At 34.8% G+C, this 20,225-nt stretch overlaps 1 protein-coding gene across 4 annotated transcripts in view; it reads left to right on the top strand.

The window, feature by feature from the left end:
* Atrx (ATRX chromatin remodeler) overlaps positions 1–20,225 on the top strand; it is a 300,168-nt gene that overhangs the window by 102,457 nt on the left and 177,486 nt on the right. For all 4 annotated transcript variants that reach the window (XM_087196600.1, XM_087196598.1, XM_087196599.1 and 1 more), the window contains 3 exons: positions 572–639; positions 1,096–4,163; positions 8,552–8,624. In XM_087196600.1, coding sequence (XP_087052726.1) covers positions 572–639; positions 1,096–4,163; positions 8,552–8,624 — 3,209 coding nt within the window. The remainder of the gene's footprint in view (positions 1–571; positions 640–1,095; positions 4,164–8,551; positions 8,625–20,225) is intronic.

The raw sequence follows: 20,225 nt of genomic DNA, 5'->3' as shown, positions 1-20,225 counted from the left end.
TGGTAGCTGTTTGTACATATATGGTGACCATTAAAACCATTAAGTGGCATCAACATCTAATATATTTTTTTGGTATGACTTTATTCTTTTTGGTACTGGGGCTCAAACCCAGGAGTATTCTACCACTGAAGTACATCTTTAGCCCTTTTTATTTTTTATTTTGAGACAGGGTCTCCTTAAGTTGCCCAGGCTAACCTTGAACTTGTGATCTTCCTGCCTCAGCCTCCTGAGTAGCTGGCATTAGAGGCATATGCCACCATACCTGGCTTCTAATATAGTTTTATGTATACCTTTGGTAACTAGTTGTATGAAATCAGAAATTTGCTTTCCTGAAGAAAATCTTTTAATGCATACTTTTATATAAGGAATAGTGATGCTTGATGATAGGGAAATGGATTTTAAGGAATTATTCTTTTGGAATATTCCTATATCTAAAAGATATTAATATTGGGTAGTACAGTGATTTTGTTTTATTTAAACACATTTCTTTTACTTTTTAATGACTTAATTTTTTTGGTCCTTTATGAGTGTTATGAAGTTTGACTTAAATTTCATCTTTTTCATTTAATAGAATTGCTTTAAGTATTACATGAGTGATGATATTAGCCGTGACTCAGATGGAATGGATGAACAATGTAGGTAGGTAATCAAGATCACTAACATTCATTATCTACTTTTTTGTGGAAGATTTTGTTGTTGTTGTTTGTTTTTTTGTTTTTTTTTTTGAGACAGGGCCTTGCTATATAATTCTGGTTGACCTTGAACTCATTATGTATCCCAGGCTGGCCTCAAGCTCACGGTGATCCTCTTGGCTCAGCCTCCCCAGTGCAGGGATTACAGGTGTGCATCACCACACCCAGCTTTGTGGGAGTTCTTAGTCTTTTATTAGATCCATCTTTTGTAGTATCTTCATTGATGTTTTTAGTGAATAGCTGTTATTTTCCGTAAAGCTTTAAGTTTATATCTAGTTTTATATTTCTTATAAAATAAAGTTTTTACTAAAATGGCTGGCAGAAAAACTGAAATTGCTTTAATAATGAAGAAATTAAAATTACTTTCATAGGGAATAATATGTGAATCTTTAAAATATTTCAGATGGTGTGCAGAAGGCGGGAACTTGATTTGTTGCGACTTTTGCCATAATGCCTTTTGTAAGAAATGCATTCTGCGCAACCTTGGTCGAAAGGAGCTATCTACAATAATGGATGAAAACAACCAATGGTATTGCTACATTTGTCACCCAGAACCTTTGTTGGACTTGGTCACTGCATGTAACAGCGTGTTTGAAAATTTAGAACAACTGTTGCAACAAAATAAGAAGAAAATAAAAGTTGACAGTGAAAAGAGTAGTAAAGTATGTGACCATGCACCCAGATTTTCCCCAAAGAAGAATAGTTCAAATTATAATGGAGAAGAAAAGAAATATGATGATTCATGTTCTGGTTCTGTAACGTACTCTTATTCAGCACTAACTGTGCCCAAAGAGATGATTAAGAAGGCAAAAAAACTGATTGAGACCACAGCCAACATGAACTCTAGTTATGTTAAATTTTTGAAGCAGGCAACAGATAATTCAGAAATCAATTCTTCTACGAAGTTACGTCAGCTTAAAGCTTTTAAATCCGTGCTGGCTGATATCAAGAAGGCTCATCATGCTTTAGAAGAAGATTTGAATTTAGAGATTCGAGCTTTGGATATTGTAAACAAAGAGAAAAATACCAAAGAACATAAAGTTGTGGATGCCAAGCCTGAAATAAAAGTACGGAAAGGAGAAAAACCCTGTGCTTTAGAAAGGAAGGATATTTCAAAGTCAGAAGCTAAATTATCAAGAAAACAGGTAGAGAGTCAGCATATGGATCAGAGTGTTCCAACAGAGGAACAAAGAGCAAATAAAAGTACCAGTGGTGAACATAAGAAATCTGAAAGGAAAGAAGAACCTCAGTATGAACCTGCTAACACTTCTGAAGATTTAGACATGGATATTGTGTCTGTTCCTTCGTCAGTTCCAGAAGACATTTTTGAGAATCTTGAGACTGCTATGGAAGTTCAGTGTTCAGCTGATTGTCAGGTGGATGAAAACAGTGCAACTGAGCAAGAACTTGAGAATTCATCTATAAAATTAAATATTCCTTCAAAAGATAACAGAGGAAGTATCAAGTCAAAAACTACAGCTAAAGTAACAAAAGAATTGTATGTCAAACTTACTCCTGTTTCCCTCTCTAATTCCCCAATTAAAGGTGCTGATTGTCAGGAAGTTCCACAAGATAAAGATGGCTCTAAAAGTTCTGGTCTGCATAGCAAATCAGAGAAATGTGGACTTGGACAGGAAAACAGTGACAATGAACATTTGATTGAAAATGAAGTTCCATTACCTTTAGAAGAATCTGATCTTCGAAGATCCCCTCGTGTAAAGACTACACCCTTGAGACGGCAAGCAGAAACTAATCCTGCAACATCTAATTCAGATGAAGAGAGTAATGAAATGGTTAAGGAAAAACAAAAACTATCAGTTCCAATGAGAAAAAATGACAAGCGAAATTCTTCTGACCATGCTATAGATAACCCTAAACCTAATAAGTTGCCTAAATCTAAGCAATCAGAAATTGTAGATCAAAATTCAGATTCTGATGAAATGTTAGCAATCCTCAAGGAGGTAAGCAGGATGAACCACAGTTCTTCTTCAGATACTGATATTAATGAAACTCATAAAAATCATAAGACTTTGTGTGATTTAAAGCCTCAACCAGGAAAAGATGATAAAGGAAAAAGGAAACGAAAAAGTTCTACTTCTGGCTCAGATTTTGATATTAAAGAAGGCAAATCAGCTAAAAGCTCTATAATTTCCAAAAAGAAACGCCAAAACCAGTCTGAGTCTTCCAATTATGACTCAGAATTAGAAAAAGAGATAAAAAACATGAGTAAAATTGGGGCTACCAGAACAACCAAAAAAAGATTTCCAAATAAAAAAGACTATGATTCTTCTGAAGATGAAAAAAATAGTAAAAAAGAAACAGATAATCAAGGGCAGAAAAATTTGAAGACTGTGCAGGAAGGATCTTCTGATGACGCTAAAAGGAAACTAGAAAGTGAGAGTTTCTCTTTGGTAGAAGGCACCGTTGATAAAGACAAGACCATTATGGAATTGAGAGACCAACTTTCTAAGAAGCACCAGCCAAGTATTTCCCCTGCTGGTGCTAATAAGTCTTCTGGAAAAGAGGAGAGTTTAAATTCTCCAGAAGATAAAAAAGTTGCTGACACTAAAGAAAAGAGCAAGCATCTGAAAACCAAAGCATGTAAAAAAGTACAGAGTGGTTCATTTGATGTTACTGAGAAATTTTCAAAGAAAGAGCAGACTGATGAATCTTCTGAAGATGATAAAAACAAGAACAAAAAAGGATCTGAAAAAGAAAAGAAAACCATAGACTTGAAAAAAGTAATTAAAATAGAACAACAATATGAATCATCTTCTGATGGCACTGAGAAATTACCCGAGGGAGAAGAAATTTGTCATTTTCCTAAGGACATAAAACAGAGTAAGAATGATTCAACTGATGGGGAAAAGAGAGGTAAAAAAATAAAAGATAAAATATCTAAAAAGAAGGAGGAATTATCTGATAATGTTGGAAAGTTGCCAGGGAAAGGAGACAGTTGTGACTCTTCAGAAGATAAAAAGAGTAAGAATAGAACATCTGCTAGAGAGAAGAAAAGGTGCGGCTTGCCTGGAAAGAGTTCAAGGAAGAGACAAGATTGCTCATCATCTGATACTGAGAAATATTCCATGAAAGAAGATGGCTGTGACTCTTCTGATAGGAGACTAAAAAGAATAGAACTGAGGGAAAGAAGAAATTTAAATTCAAAGAGAAATGCCAAGGACATACAAAGTGGCTCATCATCTTCTGATGTTGAGGAAAGTTCTGAAGATAATAAAAAGCAGAAGAAACAAAGAACTTCAGCTAAAAAGAAGTCAGTCATTGTCAAGGAGAAAAAGAGACACTCTCTAAGAAAAAGCATTAAAAGGAAGCAAGTGGACATTATTTCCTCCTCTTCTGATATAGGAGATGATCAGAATTCTGTAGGCGAAGGGAGCAGTGATGAACAGAAAATTAAGCCTGTGACTGAAAGTTTAGTGCTGTCTTCACACACTGGATTTTGCCAGTCTTCAGGTATGCAAGAATAAATAAAAAAATCGATAATTTGTGCTTTCTAAACCATCCTGAATAACTGCATTATTTAATTTTCCTTGAAGCCAATCAAATTCAGAATTACTGTTTAGGAAAGATTCATTGAAAAATTGTTTAGAGATATACTATAATGGCTCTCCATTATTTTTATGCCATTTTGGGAAAATATTTCAAACATTATTAGTATTCTGTGTCAGGCAAATCAAATTTGTTGGGTATATAATAATTTCCTCATCAAAATTTAATGATTTTCTCTGGAATAATGAGCAATAGTTTATGAATAGTTTATGAATACCTTATGAATAGTTTATGCGTAGTTTATGTATCATCAGACTGATGATACAAGTAGTTCAATAGGTATAAATTGTGTGAGATTTTCTTTACCCATAGATATTTCTTGGGATTAAGCTGTTTACTTTGTTTAAAAGAAGATACATTTGCTGGCAAATTTAATCTGTCAAAACCTGCTTTGTCTGGGTGTGGTGGTGTATGCCTATAATCCCAGCACTCGAGGCTGAGGCAGGAGGATCTCAGCCAGTTCAAGGCCAGCCTGCGCTACACAGTGAGATCCTGTCTCAAAGCAACAATAATAAAAAATCCTGGGCTTTGTCAATAACAACACTTAGAATAGAATATGAGATGGCTTGGAAATAAGCTCTATGTAAAAAGTACCATTTTTTCAAAGATAACTTTGAGTGTAAGCCAATGATTAATGGCATTCCTTAACAATTTACTTGCATGTTTATATAAACATGCAGAATTCATACATTTCTCTAGTATGTCTTATTTAATATTTTTTTCCCAAAGGGAGCAAGTGCTTAATAAAAGCACAAACTTTTAATAAATTTTATTCTATCCCATTCCCCCTTCCCCTTACTCCTTCCCCTTCCTATGTATAAAAGCTTTATTTCCACTTTTTTCTTTTATTTTCACTTTTTTTTCTTATCCCTTACTTCCTTTCTCCTTCCCTCCTTCCTTGTTCCCCTTCCCATTTGAACATTTTCTGCCCATTTCCCTGTCTGAGTAAATATTACATGACAATTTTAGGAACTCTTACGAAGTTCCTTCCTTCCAATGAATTTAGAGACTTCCAATTTCTTTAACAATATTCGGGTATTCTATTACAAGTACAACAGTTTCTTAGAGACTGGGGCTTTGAATGACATGAGCAACCAAGATAAAGACTAGTTTAGTGCAAGACAAAGACAAATTATTACTACTTTTATTTATGTTTTGGTACCAGGGATTGAACTAGGGGCCTTGTGCTTGTGAGGCAGGCGGTGGAACCACTGAGCTAAATCCCCGGCCCTGTTACTTTTAAATTTACTAGAAGGGCCAAGTGAAATGGTGTATCCTATAGTCCCAGCTAGCCAGGATGCTGAGGCAAGAGGCACTTGAACCCAGGAGTTCCAGGATAGCCTGGGCAACATAGCCAGACCTTGTCTCAAGAAAACAAAAATGAAAATAAAACAACAAAGAAGCAAACTAAAAGAAAGATATATAAAAACTACACTGGGTCTCTGAAAATATTAGAAGAATGATACAGAACGACAGTGGGGCCATGTGATAAGTGACAAGTGAGCTATTTAAATATTTGAGGGAAAATTTAACAGTATTTGAACTTGACTTAAGAATAGCTCAGATTTTGAAAGTCGGAGTAAAGATGGAATGACAATATTAGTAGTAATATTTTGTTTGAAGATAGGTCTGTTTGAGCCATTTTGCTGGGACGCTATGAGATCTATTTTTGCTTTTCTTTATTATATCTGTTGTGAATCTGAGGTGTCTGTGTTGTTGGTTTTCTTTTTTTATGGATGCTATGAGATCTATTTTTGCTTTTCTGTATGTATCATTTCTATTCTGAGTCTGTAGGTGTTTGTGTTGTTGGTTTTCTTTTTCTTTTTTTTTTTTTTTTAATGTATGGTAGACATTTACTTTACCACCATGCTACATCCCTAGCCTGTTGTCTGTGTTTTTCTTTTTGTTTTTGTTTTTTTGAGACAGGGTCTTGCTATGTAGTTCAGGCTGGCCTTGAACTCACCAGGCTGGCCTCGAAGTCACAGCAATCCTCCTGCCTCAGCCTCCTGAGTGCTGGGATTACAGGCGTGCGCCACCACATATGGCTCTGTAGTTATTTTTCTCTATTTTCTCCTAACATGTTTTTATCCTGGCACTGGATAGTGAACCCAGGGTATATGGAACTACATCCACAGCCCTTTAAAGTTTGTTTGTTTGTTTTTTAAAAAAATTTTAGATCATTGCCAAGTTGCCCAGGCTGGCCTTGTACTTTTGATTCTTCTGCCTTAGCCTCCCAAGTTACTGGGATTGCAAGCATGTACAACTGCTCCTGGCCCCCCTAACATTTTATTATGAAAGAACTTAAGATCTACAGAAACATTTTTTAACATTAACATTGTCTTATATTTGTTTGGTCATGTATCTATATATCCATCTATCTTTTAGTGTATCTGTTTTTTGTGCCTTTTTAAAGCTTTTATTTTGAAATAATTTATAGAACCACAGGAATTTAGAGGGAGAAAGTACAGGAGGTCTCAGATGTCCCTTAGTATCCCCCAATGGTAGTAGCTTGTGTAAGAAGTGATTAAAATGTATAGTGACTGTGTAAGTAAAAATAATTATTACAGAAAAAGACACATTGCTTTTAATCCCCGTCAAAATACTCTCCCTCACTTCAAACATACTTAACTGATGATTCTTGCCACTTTCTGAAGCAGTTCTGGAAGTCGTTTTGTGAGTTTCTTTATGAGGCATGATCCAGTGAATGCTGCTGCTGAGTGCTGTCTGATTGAAAGGCAGGCTTGTAAAAACATTATGGGGTGCCCTCATCTACCTTATTCACTGGATCTGGCACCATTTAGGTTCTGGCTTTTCCCCAAAGTCAAAATGACCATGAGAGGTAGGTAAAGGTTTTTTTTATTGATTCAGGATACCAAGACAGCCACAACTGTACAGCTAAAGACACTTGTGAAAGAACTGTTCTGGAAAGTGGCAAGAATGAGGGATATATGTGTTTGAAGTGAGGGGGAGTATTTTGATGAGGACTAATGGCAATGTGTTTTTCTACTATAATAAATTTAAGAAAATGAAACATTTCATCACATTTTCAATCATATATTTATAGTACAGTGTCAAAAGTGGGAAACAAGATGATTCATATTTCAGTAGTTTTATATGCACTTTTGTGTGTGTGTGCGAGAGAGAGAGAGAGAGAGAATGAGAATAGTTGTATGTGAGTGTATAGTATATGTAGCTTTGTATAGCCACCACTACAGCCAAGGTACCAAATTGTCCCATTATCACAAGATTCCTCCACCCTTTTAGTAATTCATTATCACAAGATTCCTCCATCCTTTTAGTAATTCCTGGCAACTAACAATCTTCCTCGATAATTTTTAAATTTTGAGATGGAGTTACAACATATGTACCATTGAGATTGGCTTGTTTTTCATCATAATGTCCTTGAAGTTTTTGATGCACTTCAGGGTACTATAAATGGCAAACATTAATGCACGTCTCCTTAATTACATCAACATACATGGAATAGAGTTCAATGTTTAATTTTTTTCGAGATGAAATTTATGTACAATGAAATGCATAAATCTGAATTTCTTTACATTTTTAATTGAGGAATAGAAATATAGCTTTTCTTAAGAAAATTTTACTGTACATAAATGCAGTGGTACCTCAGTTCACGAACTTAATTCTTTCCACGATTCTGTTTGCAAACTGAATTGGATGAAAACCAAATCAAATTCAGTGGTTAGGCTTAATGTTGACCTTATGGGGAAATTTGATTTGGTTCTTGTCCAGTTTGGCTGGTGACCAGAAATGTGGAAAGAACTATGTTCATGAACTAAGAAACCACTGTACTATATATGAGTAATTGAAGTCATGGATATCATAAAATTTCAAATCTATTTTTAAATTGCTTAGTACTACCAAAACATAAAAGCAATTTTGTTATTCTTTAGTGATACAGAGTAAATTAGACATGTTAACCTCAAACTTTAAATGTACCAGTACATAGGTCATTTCAGCAAGAAACTTAGGGTAATAATGATGACAGTTGCTATACAGTTGTTACAGAGAAGGATGGGCTTTAAAATCCTTGTTCTCTGTGAAAGAATCTTGAAATGTATAAGATCTATTTTATCATTTTACCTTTGATATACTTCATAAATTTTCTTTTGTGCTTTCCATAAACATTCTTTTTGCTTATGATTTGGATTTCAGAGTAATATTTAGAACCCACTAGTTTGCTTGAAATGTTTTGGTTTTCAGTTTTCGTTTACACAGTTTTATTTATAGATAATTTAAAGCTAATTTTAAGCACACTTTTTTCCTCCAAGGAGATGAAGCCTTATCTAAATCAGTGCCTGTCACAGTGGATGATGACGACGATGACAATGATCCTGAGAATAGGTATGATTCCATCTGTAAGGACTTTAAAAAGATTATAACACACCCTAGGCGTGGGCGCAAACAGCAGCAACGGAACAGCAAGCAGGTTGTAAAAACCAAGAGTGCCTGCCGTAGAAAGACTCACAGTCTTCTTGCAAGTTTGAAAGAAGGGCCAGAAAATGGGCTAAAACTCAGAAACCTTAAGAGAAAGTAAATATTATTAACACACCTAGCATAGGGTGTGTTATAAATATAGAACTGTCAATTTTATATTTCCCTGTAAACTGTGATCATTTTTTGGAGATGATTCAAATTTTGACAGCTTATTTTTTTTTTATGAAAGTGAATCATATCTCAATAAACTGGTGGCGACATACATCTCTCTATATTTGATTATTGTGTTTAATTGTCATCCAATGTGGTGGTCCTATTTATTGAGACCTATTGAGAAGGAAAAATGAAAGAGATTACTCAGATATTTAAGATTAAAAAATCACTTTAAAAATATGTATCAATTTTCAAGGTACTATACTGATTTTAACCATTTTCAAATAAAGTAGATATAATAAGGTAGCATTAACTTTAATAAGATTTAATAGGTTTAGCTATAAACCTGTACAGGTTTGATTAACTAAGGGATGGCTGGGAGATGGAAAAAAGATGCACTCCTGTTATAGCAGTGAACAATAAAGAAAACGAAGATACTAAAGAATATAATCATGGAGTTTCTATGTATTTTGTGAACATTTCCTGCACTATAGATACTCTTACTCATAATCTTTAACATGTAGAGTGGTGTAGTGAATAGAATTGGAATAATGAGAGGTACCTGACCTCTAATTCTAATGTTTCTAATAACTGTGTGATCTTGGGGAAGTGACTATAACTTTTTTGCCAAAGTTTTCTATATCTAAAATGAAAAGGTTGGATGTAATTTTCTCTGATTAATTCTAGCATCAAAAGTCTATGATAGACTTGATGACTTTATTAAAGAGCAGGATAGTAACCATCCATTTCTTACTAATATTGTTCCACTATTAAGAAAAAATGAAAATATATATGTGATTTTTGTGTCAAAGTTTGTAAAAAATTAAGTGTCTAGTAAATGCTATGGGGTCAGCTGTTACACTTTAGCTCTGTTTTATATCTTGGTCATGCTAATAGGTTTGTTTCAAAGATCAGCATTCTGTAAATAAACGTTTTTATTAAAATGAACAGGTTTTTTTGTATACTTTTAAATTAGAGGTTAGTCGTAGATGCACACTCAGATTGTCGTTTCCTACTTATTTAAATGAAAACTGTATATTCAGTTATTGTGTGGGATAGGGGTGGGATCCTGAGAGCAATGGTAAAGGCATATAAGTTATCTGGCATTTAATAGTATTCCATCACAGCCAGATTATGAAAAGATTTAGAGTTCCATTCTCTTTTAAATGCTTTCTTTTTCATTTATAGATGCTAGTATTTATTTTCTTATAAATCATGAAGCCTGAATGTTACTGATGGGCTAATAATGTTTAAAACAGTCTATCTTAATTTAAATATGAGAGATGAACTTTTATATTTAGTTACCAACTAAGAATGTTGTTAAGGTATGCTAATATTTTTGTGTTAGAGTTTGTGAAAATATAAGTAAGTTTTATCCTTTAAATTACCTGATCATGCTGGGCGTAGTGTTGCATGCCTGTAATCCCAGCACTTGGGAGGCTGAGGCAGGAGGATTGCCATGAATTCGAGGCCAGCCTGGGCTACTTACATACTGTAGTGAGTTGAAGGCCAACCTGAACTACATAGCGAGACCCTGTCTCAACAAAAAACAAAAAAAAACCCCAAAATTACCTGATTATATCTCTCTGTAATTGGCATGTATTTGTTGGAAAGTATCTTTAATTTTATTCTTGTATTTGTGATTAAAAATACAACCCTGTTGAGTACTTTTAGGTGGAATTAAAATTTATCTTGAACGTTTCTTTATACTCAGTTCAATGTACTTTTATAGAATACACAAGTAATAACTTATTTAATGTCCACTATACTAAGAGACATCTAATATACATACCTTATATAGTCATGATAAGAGGATACAGATACCTTCTTGCACTATTTTAGTGTGGATATGCACTAAAGCAACTTTTAAAATTTGTTTGAAGATCATGATTAAATCTTTGCATTATTTTTCCATTTTCACTTTTTTTGAGTGAGTTGTATTTTAGTAGATAGCATATTGTAATAGTGTGTAAATTTGTACACAATTGTGTAATTGTGTATAAATTGTGTATACATTTCATATGCTTTGCCTTTTTAGTAGTATTGTAATATATTTTCAGTGTTGGTGTTTATGGAGGGGTAACTAGTGCATTGTTGCAAACGCTTAACCATTTGGATGCAATAAATTTGTGTATAACTCTTCTTGTTGAAGCATTTACTTTTAATTACAGTGCATCTTTTACATAAGAGTTCGTAAGAATTTGTTAGAATCAAGGTACATGGACTAGTTTGTACCTTAAGAAGTTTAACATTCCTGAAATTGAGGAAGTAAATACTTTAAATTCCTAAAACATGTATATAATTATTTGAAAATTTTACAACACATTTAGTTTTTCTCATTTATATCTGTGATAGCTTTTGAGATCATTAAAAATGTCATATCTTGAATACTTTAGTAAATAAATAAGTTTCTGTTATTTTAATATGCTATTATATAGCATCATTTATATTGGAACGTAAATATATACTATTGTGAGATAGAATGATCTAACCTGTGAACTAATTTCTGTTTAATTGTATATATTTAATGAATAAGAGCAAAATATAGTTTGACACTCTGATTTTTCTGATTGAACTTTAAAAAAAAAGTAAATAGTAACCTTTTTTTGAAATTTGACAATTTCAGATTTTCCATCTTGGGCTTTATGTACTTTTTGGGGGGGGCGGTAACGGGGATCGAACTCGGGTCCTTGCGCTTGCTAAATCCCCGGCCCTTTATGTACTTTTTGATAGGCAGAATAATACCAAACAACTTGTCAGGTTTAAAAAATTATATGCATATTTAAGTTGGTTATGTGAATGTGCTATTAACGGTAATGATTTTACCTTTTGAATATGTGTTAGTTGGGTTTTGAATTGATTCTTTTTCATAAAAGACATTCATTGATATGGGTTGAATATCCCTTATATGAAATACTTGGAATCAGAAATGTTTCAGATTTTGGAGTTTTTTGAATCTGGATATTTGCCTATACTTTACCATTTCAACATTTGTAATCTCAGAATCTGAAAGATTTTGGAGAGCTTCAGATTTTGTTATGATTCTTTTATGTTTTCATTATAATTGAGGGTATTTCCACCAAATATTTTCTTGGAATAGCATACATTTTAATTAGTACTTGTACTATGAATGAGCCTCAGTAGTAGGATGGTAATGTGTTCAAGTTTATTTAGGATCATTGTTTTTGGAATACCCTTCATTTGTATATTTTGGAGAATATGAGAAAAATCTTTACAATTAAGCTTTTGAGAGAAAAACAGATAATAGATTTTTCTGTGTAATTCCCTTCCAGCTCAATTTGGACAAAAAGATGAGATTTTTTATATGTATATCCTCCTTTCCTGTCCACACTTGATTCTATTAAACTTTTTTTTTTATGGAGGAGACAAGGTCTCACTATGTGGTTCTGGCTGGCTTTGAACTCACTATGTAGTTCATGCTGGCCTTGAACTTGTGGCAATCCTCCTGCCTCAGCCTCCCAAGTGCTGGGATTACAGGCATGTGCCACCATGTCCAGTCCACTTGGTTCTATTACTAGTCCAGTTTTTTTGTCATAATTTTTTTTTGTACTGGGGATCGAACTCGGAACCTTGTGGTTGCGAGGCAGGCAGTGGAACCCCCAGCCCTGTCATAATTAATTTTTGAGTGGGCTTTTTTTTTATAGAAACAATTTTTTTTTGGTACCAGGGATTGAACTCAGGACCTTTGCACCTGCAAGGCAGGTGGTGGAACCACTGAGCTAAATCCCTGGCCCAGAAACAATTTGATGTAATTGAGATTGCCCAAACAAATTACTTTATTCTGTGATTTTTGGGACAAGGTCCCTCTTTGTACTACAGGCTGGCCTTGAACTCACTATGTAGCCTAGCTGGCCCCAAACTCACAGCCATTCTCCTGCCTCAGGCTCCCCAAGTATTGGGATTACAGGCTTGTGCCATCATACTCAGACATGATATATGGCGTCCCTGGGTGGGTACGATTACTCATTGTTGCTAGAAGGTGGGACTAGACCATACTTGAATTATATCACTTGGTAATAGTTTTGCCTTTCAAATAAAAAATATGTAAATTATTCATTTTTTCCCTTGCTGGCTTGGGATGGATATTTTGTTGATGATGGTTTTATACTGTTAATCCATCGTATTTTGGAAACAGACTAATGATTCCTGGCAGTTACTCATACAAATGAAGATACGGTATTTAATGATTATCTGATTTCAGCAAAATTAATGGCATTAGTCTATCATATGTTCTTTTAATCATGATCATAATCATATTAATCATAATCTTGTTTTCCATTTTAAACTTATCCAAATGTCCATCTCCTACATGGTTTTTTAAAATTTACTAATGTGAGATCATTTTCTGTGATTTTTTTTTTTTTCTTTTTGATGATTGTACTCTGGTTAGTAAAATTCCTTTGATTCTCCTTTATCACACTTGAAAATCAACAGTAGCATTTTAAATTAAGGATTTGGCTTGTTTTTTCTGTTTGAGTAGGGATTTAAATATATATCAATTTTAAGGTAAATGTTTTTCAATTAAATGTCAGCGTAGTGCAAGTAAGTATTAGTAGTCATTTAAGCATAACACAGGTGTCCTGCCAGTAGTTAGGATCTATTTGTAGAAGACTAAACTGGTTGCATTTGATAGTAGCTCTCCATTTTTTTTGAGAATTCCCAGGCAGAAAAGAAATATGGTCAGTAATGGTGACCCTTCTCCTTTTTGCTTAAGATTTAAATGTATACAACCTAACCTTTACTTCCTGTGTTCTTTTCTTTGGTGATATTGAGCTTTCCAGCAAATGAAAAACAGCTCTGCTGCCAAAAGTTTGGATTTTAGTGTTAGCAAATATAGCTAATTTTTCTGACTTGTGAGTTAAATACTGTTTTCACTTTTCAAATATAAAAAATAGTGAACTAGGGCTGGGGCTATAGCTCAGTGGTAAAGTGCTTACCTAGCATGCTTGAGGCCCTAAGTTCAACACCCAGCACAGCCCCCTACCCAACCTTAGTCTTTTTTTTTTTTTTGGTACCAGATATCGAACTCTGGTCCTTGTGCTTGTGAGGCAGGTGGCAGAACGACTGAGCTAAATCCCTGGTCCCTTAGTTCTTTAAATGATCAAATTTCCTCAATTTCTATCCATGGTTTTTTAAAAATTTTTTGTTTGTTTTTTGTGGTACCGGAGATCAAACTCAGGACCTTGTGCTTGTGAGGCAGGCGCAGTGCCACTGAGCTAAATCCCCGGCCCCTATCAATGTTAATATATTTTTTCTTACTATAATTTCTCTAAAAATTTAAACTTCTTAAAATCAAGGAATAAACATTTTGTAACTCAGGCCTATGTAAGCACCATAGCCTGTGTATAAATTATTAATAAGTATGGGTTCTTAATTTTCTACTCTTAAGATTAAAAAAAATCATTTGATAATTTTCCTAGTACCCTCAAAAAGAATATAGGGCTGCTTTTCATTAATTACAGATATTGTGGGCCACATGATTAAAAAAATGTTTTGAACCTGGGCATGGTGGTGCATGCCTGCTATCCCAGCACTCGGAGGCTAGGGAGGCTAAGGCCAGAGGATCACTGAGAGTTTGAGGCCAGCCTGGGCTACATAGTGAGTTCAAGGCCGGCTTGCACTACAAAGTGAGACCCTGTGTCAATAAATAAATAAATAAATAAATAAATGTTATGTTTTGAGCTGTTGTTTAGCAACTTTATTATTACCTCTTAAATTCTATAATTTTTGGGTACAGATGATTATGTCATATTTTTAGTAGAAAGTTCTGTGCCAAGATTCAAATTTTGAACCTAAGAATGAAAATATATGCTAATATAAGCTGGGCGTGGTGGGGCATGCCTATAATTCCAGCCCTCGGGAGGCTGAGGCAGGAGGGTTGCTGTGAGTTTAAGGCCAGTCTGAACTACATAGCCAGACCCTATCTCAAAAAACAAACACGGCCAGGGATTTAGCTCAGTGGCTCAGCAGCTGCCTCACAAGTGCAGGGTCCTGAGTTCATCCCCGGTACCAAAAGAAACCTCCACAACAACAACAAACAAACAAACAATAATGCTAATATAAAGTTTGAAGAATTTCATAGTAATTGTATAAAATGGTTTATTTAAAAATTTTTAACCTTTAGTACATGACATTTATTAATGTAAATCCTTATGCTCTACCAGGAAGATATGTTTGACACTCTGTTCTCACTGAAAATATTTAACATTTTTTGACTATATGACTGAATTGTTTTTAAAATATTATGTGATCTTTAAATGCTAGTGTATCTCTAAAGAATATGCACTTAAGTATGATCTTATTCAGAATTCTATTGCTATATGTTCTATTGTGATATTTTGCACAGAATGTATAAAACAAATTTTACGTAAATTTTGTCACCTTTGTATATGGATAAGCAGTATTTTCACCTTCTAAAGATGTATGTGTGTGTGTGTGTGTATGTATGTATGTGTGTGTGTGTGTGTGTGTGTGTGTGTATATATATATATATATATATATATATATATATATATATATATTTTGGTACCAGGGATTGAACTTGTGCTTGCGAGGCGGGTGACAGAACCACTGAGCTAAATCCTCAGCCCAAAAATGTAGTTTTTATTTAGCACTTTTCTTCACACCTTTTTTTAGAGCCCCTTAAAAGTTAAACACATGCTTCTCTGCATTTTAGAGATGAAACATACTGGACTAAAGATATTTAGAATTCTTTATTTTTAATTCTTATAAATGAAAACTTGGATTCTTTTGTTTCTAAATACGTATCTTTCAGAAACTAACTATAATGTATTTGTCTAGGCAGTAATTAACATAGAAGTGGTTACTGAGTATAGCACTGGCATAGTAAAACTAATAGGAGATTGGGATTTTTAAATTTTCAGTTCTCCTCCTGGCTTTGCCATTAATTAGCTTTGATTCTTTGACTAAATCATTTTCTCTCTCTGACCCTGTTTTCTCCTCTGTAAAACGACAGCTGGAATCTAAGCTCCATCCTGCGAGCTCTAATGTTTGTGTTGCTTGTGGTATGACTTTTTCTCTAAAGTTCCCTGCTTTATGAGATCCTTCTCTTGATTACTACTTTTTAAGAAATTCAACATTTTAAATTATGTACTACTGATTTTTGTCCCAGCAAGAGGTCGTTTACTTTCCTTTCCTATTTAAGTACTTAAACAAGAGAGACATTAATTACTCATTTCCTTTCTAGGTAAGATCATAATTACTAAAGTTTTTTTGGCTTTCTAATTTTTTTCCTAATTGCTTGTGTTGTTGGGCTCATTTCTTATTTATTTATTTTTGCTCTCTTTTATTAGGTGAAGGCATAGTAAGGTATTATGTTAGTGTTCATTATGTAATTTAGAAGACTTGGTTTGTATGGATTTTGGGGTCCTATTATTTATATTCCTTGACCCACCAGTTCCATTCATTGTTTGTGGGTTTTTACACTCCTTCCCATATTGTTTTGCTTCCTCCCCCCTCTCCTTTCCCTCCCTTTCAGGAAAATGGAGGAGTGGCTCCATTACCTGCGGCTCTGCCCAGGTTTTCTGCCACAAGAGTGGCACAGCCTGTGCCTTTAATGCTTCTGATAGTCATGACTGACTGACTGCTTTGGATGCTATGCCTGCCCCAAGATATAATATTGAGCATTGAAATTCCAGGAACAGTTACCTTGTTGCCTGGATGATTTTCCCAGAAATGTCTTGGAAAGCTTCAAGAAAGGAAACTTCAGAGCAAGCAGAATCAACTAGGGATCATGACTATACATCCATCACATGCATACTAGCATGGGTCCAGCCGAGGCCTCCAAAATGATGCTTTGCCAGCCTCAGCTGGTTCTCAAGTGATGATGTCCTTGAAGTCTCTGTGGCCTGTGACTCCAGAGTTAAGGTAGTGGAGTTTCTCTTTAAAGTATCTCACAGCAGGCTTTATAGATGGTACACATCTCATCTCAACATACTTGCTGCTTACTTATGTTGAAGGTCAGCCTTAGCCCCTAAATCCATTAAATTAAGTTCTAATTTTGAGATATAGTAAGTTATTTTATAGGCTGTTTATGGTACAGTAAATCTTTGACAGACTTGATCCGTCATTCATATTTATGGAAAATGATTCAACTGTATTAATTCATTCCTAATTTACTTTGCTATAAATAAGGTTTTCCTTTGGTAAAAAATTAAAAAGGCAAATATAAAACATTATTATTATTTTTTGGGTTTTGGAGACAGAGACTCACTATGTAGTTCAGGCTGGCCTCAAACTTGTGATGATCCTGCATCAGCCTCCTGAGTGCTGGGATTACAGACGTGTGCCACCATGCCCGGCTCTATAAAACATTTTAGCCAGAGAAAGCTTATGGAGTCTTTATCATTCTGTATTTAACTTTTGATTTGGAGAAGAATGATTGTTGTTTAAAGTTTCTAATTTTTCTGCTTCTAAGGTGTTTACAAAATTTTCTATATGGTATAATCTTACTGAAGGCCATTAAGTTGCAATTTTTCAGTGTGTGAGTCTGATTTCATTTTCTGTGATGTATTTATTTACTTAGTTTTGGTACTGTGGATTGAAATGGAGGCCTTCACAAGAAGCTATATCCCTCGCCCTTTTTCATTTTTTGTTTTGAGACAGGGTCTTGCAAAGTTGCCTTAGGATCCTTTTGCCTCAGCCTTCCACAGTGCAGCATTACAGGTGTGCACCACCATGCCAGGCTTCTATGATTTATTATGTAATTTATTAGTTGATATCCATTTGTGTCTTTCTCCTGTATATTTTTTTATTTTCCTGACAATCCAAAACTTCAGAATGAATTAGGTAGGTTTAACTATTTTTACCTTCCACTTAGTAAACATATACATAGGAATCCTATAGTTTGAAAGAATAGTTATGTTATTTTTTTATGAATAGCAGCCAAATCTTTATAGCTAGTATAGAATTTTAAGACTTGAATATGTGAACACAAACTGAAATCAGGTTATTGGAGTAATATTTTTTATTGGAGTAATATTTAGAATAACTAGATTTGAGATATAGTTTTGTTGACTCTTTATTGTCCTACCCAAATGATAAGATTTTTTGTGATTGCAAATGAACTATTGTTTTTACATTTCTAACCTAGTGTGTAAGAATTCACATATTTTATCTACATATACTCAATTATTCATTCCAAAATTCATTATAAAAATAGTTCAGAAGGTTTATTCCTTGTCAATGAGAAATGACAGTATAGTTTATATTGAGGATTATTAAAGAGATTGTTTTCCATAAAGATAGTTTAACTTAAAAGACTTCCCTTTGTTTTGAAAATGTGTCTTGATTTGGGAGGATGTGTTGGTAATATATATATATATATATATATATATATATATATATATATATATATTTAAATTTGTCCATGGACCTTGAAGCCAGGGGCTCACATGCATGAAGTAAACCCTATACCACTGAGCTACATTCCCAGCCTTTTAAAAAATGCTTTATTTTGAGGTAGAATCTTTCTGAGTTACCCACGCTGGCCTTGAACTTTTGAATTTCTGGCCCCCATCTTCTGAATGGTTGAGATTACAAGTGTATGCCATCTTGCCCATCTTGGGATTATTCTTTATTTTATAATGTAATATTTTATTTGAATAATTGGGTTTAAAAATTTTTTTTCTGTTGACAAAATAAAAAGTTGGAACGGTACATTAGCCCCATTTAAAAAATGTGTACTAGTGTATGTATTCTAAATCAACAAACTACTCATCTAAAGGTATAAGAGCAATGTTTTAGAGCTCATTGCCAATAAGACTTAAATTGGTGTGATCTAGTCTTTTACTTTCTCGGAATACAAATTAGCAGAAATCATCTAAAAATCAGACTCATCTGTGTCTTCTTTTTAGCAATTAATAATTCTCTTTGTTTTCTAAATATTTCTGATCCATCTGTTTGAAGGAGAAAGTACAAAAAGTCATGTAAGTAAACATTTATGGAAGTAATTGCCTGTGGGCCCCCCACCCCATACTGGGTATCAAATTCAGGACCTTGCACTTGCCAGGCAGGCACGGCATCATTGAGCTACATCCCAGCCCCGATTGCTTGTTTTCTTGTCTGTTTAGTACCTTTGCTATGCATCTTTGAATATAAATAGCAGTGTGCATTCCACCTGCCACAACTGAGGAGGCCTTAATGTGCATTGACATCACCTACGATTTAATGAATTTTTGATTGAAATGTGAATGCATGGTAAGGAATATAAAGAGGGGTTTCAAATCCAGAAATTAACAGAGGTTCCATAATCTCAGCTTGTATGCATCACCTTTCCTGTCTCTGGGAAACAATACCTGACATCCACAACTTAAAGGAGGAGAAGTTTAATTTGGCCCACACTTTCAGTGGGCTTATTCCATGGTTAGCTGGCTCCAGGGCAGAAATGGCATGGTTGAAGGGCATTGTGGAGAGCTGCTCAACCCATGACAATCAGGAAGTAGAGAGAGAGAAGGGATAATAATACACTCTTCCAGATTATGTCCCCAGTGACCTGCCTATTCAGACCCAGGTCCCACCTCTGAACACAGGAGACTTGGGGAACATTTTAGATCTATAACATTCCACCCCAGGCCCTTAAAAGGCTCTTGACCATCTCATTATGTAAAATGAACTTAGTCCATCTCTGAGAGTCACCACAGTCTTAACATTTTTAGCATTGCTGAAAAGTCCAAGTCCACAGTCTCCTCAGACTCAAGGCAGACCCCAAGTTGTGAGCCCCTGTGAAAATTAAAAAGAAAGTTAAAATAATTTCAACATACATTGGCAGAGAGTAAACATTCTGATTCTAAAAGGGAGGAAGAGGGGGAATAGACTAAAGACCAAAACTAGCAGGGCAAACCTTAAGTCCTGTAGAAATATGTCTATCAGTCATGGCAATTTGTGGTGAGATATGCACTCTTAGAGGGCTTGGGGAACCACTACCTCTATTGCCCTGTTGGTCATAGTCCACATGACCTCTCTCTTGGGGTAACTGTTGTAGTTTTCCTCAGATGACTTTCCACATTTCTGGCATTTCTTAACATTTTGGGGTCTCCATTGCACCTTTGGCTATACTCTTGCAACTTTAAGCATCACCCACTCATGGGTTTGTGGCAGGGAATATGACTTGTCATACAGTTTTGGCTGGCCATCCATGCTTTCTGAAGTTGAGGTAGAAGCCTCTGTGACCTCATAACACTTGAAACCAGAAACACATAGGTGATTCCAGGGTCTGTTACCAGCTCGAGCAGTAGCTGGGCCCCATTAGACAATGGCTGTGGTGGCCTAAGTGCCTGGATAGTTGATTTCACAGGTATACTTCCCTAGGAGGTC

This window comes from Heterocephalus glaber, unplaced genomic scaffold, assembly GCF_053883595.1.
Source record: "Heterocephalus glaber isolate CG9 unplaced genomic scaffold, H.glaber_assembly_v1.0 deba00001613, whole genome shotgun sequence".
NCBI classification, from domain to species: Eukaryota; Metazoa; Chordata; class Mammalia; order Rodentia; family Bathyergidae; genus Heterocephalus; species Heterocephalus glaber.
This window is presented reverse-complemented; position numbering and strand designations above follow the sequence as displayed.